Source organism: Marmota marmota, unplaced genomic scaffold (assembly GCF_001458135.2).
Source record: "Marmota marmota marmota unplaced genomic scaffold, marMar, whole genome shotgun sequence".
NCBI lineage: Eukaryota > Metazoa > Chordata > Mammalia > Rodentia > Sciuridae > Marmota > Marmota marmota.
Window position 1 is genome coordinate 1,582 of NW_026013709.1, and position 956 is coordinate 2,537.

Genomic DNA, 956 nt, shown 5'->3' on the forward strand with positions numbered 1-956 from the left:
GAAATGAAAGACAAATTATATTGTTCTTTATTTCTTCTCTTGTTTGAAGATTATGAAAAAGAGGTACTGATAGTATTCTGAGAATATGATGTGAATCATACCCCAGTAGTTTATATCCTAGTCACTTATTTCCTAGGTTGAGTGTGTGAATATATATTTGTGATTGTATTTAATTTTATTTTGTGGAATGAATATGAATAACCACTTAGGGATTTTATTAAACCAATTTGATTGGTTTAGCAGACAGCTCTTCCATATTCTTACATACAATTAGCTTTTGTCAGTTTTAGAATGATTGTAACAGTTTTTCTTACCCTTTGGTAAATAATTGTGTTCACAATTATTTAGGTAAACAGAAAAAAAGGGATCTGAAAGACATTCATTCATTCCTCCTTTCTCTTTGTAAGTCGAATATACAGTATAGAAGAAGCTAAAGTTCATATACACCAAGGAGAAAGTTTCTAGTGTCTTACTTCTTTCTTAAACCTAAGCAAAACACTTTCTGGAAGCCTTCTCTGAGTTCTCTGTTTCTAAGTGCATAAACAATAGGGTTGAGGGAAGGAGGGATGGTGTTGTGCAGCACGTTGAGTAGAACTGGAATCAAAGCATTCTTAGTCTCTGTCAGGTGAGTTACTGAAACCACTACAACAGCCGTGTAGAAGAAGAAGATGAGGATGAGATGGGAGCTGCAAGTGCTCAGAGCCTTGGAGACAGCTTCAGCAGAGTTCAGCCTAAAGATGGAGCGCAGAATCAGGGCATAGGACAGTATAATAAGAATTAGATCACCACCCATTAGAAGCCATGCCACAACCAACTGACAAATACTATTGGACCTCCTATCATCACAAGCCAGGCTTGTGACCCTGAGATTAGAGCATAGGCAATGTTCAATTTCATTGCTGGAACAATAATGACGCTGGGCTGCAAGTACAGGCACTGGAATGACAAACAAGCCG

General features: G+C 37.4%; 1 protein-coding gene across 1 annotated transcript; it reads right to left on the reverse strand.

The window, feature by feature from the left end:
- Positions 1–469: 469 nt before the first annotated feature.
- LOC107135075 (olfactory receptor 56B1-like) lies at positions 470–949 on the reverse strand (the record flags this gene model as incomplete). The annotated part of the gene is made up of 1 exon (XM_015477029.1): positions 470–949. A coding segment is annotated over one exon (480 nt), but the record flags the coding sequence as incomplete, so codon positions are not given.
- Between the last annotated feature and the right edge of the window lie 7 nt (positions 950–956).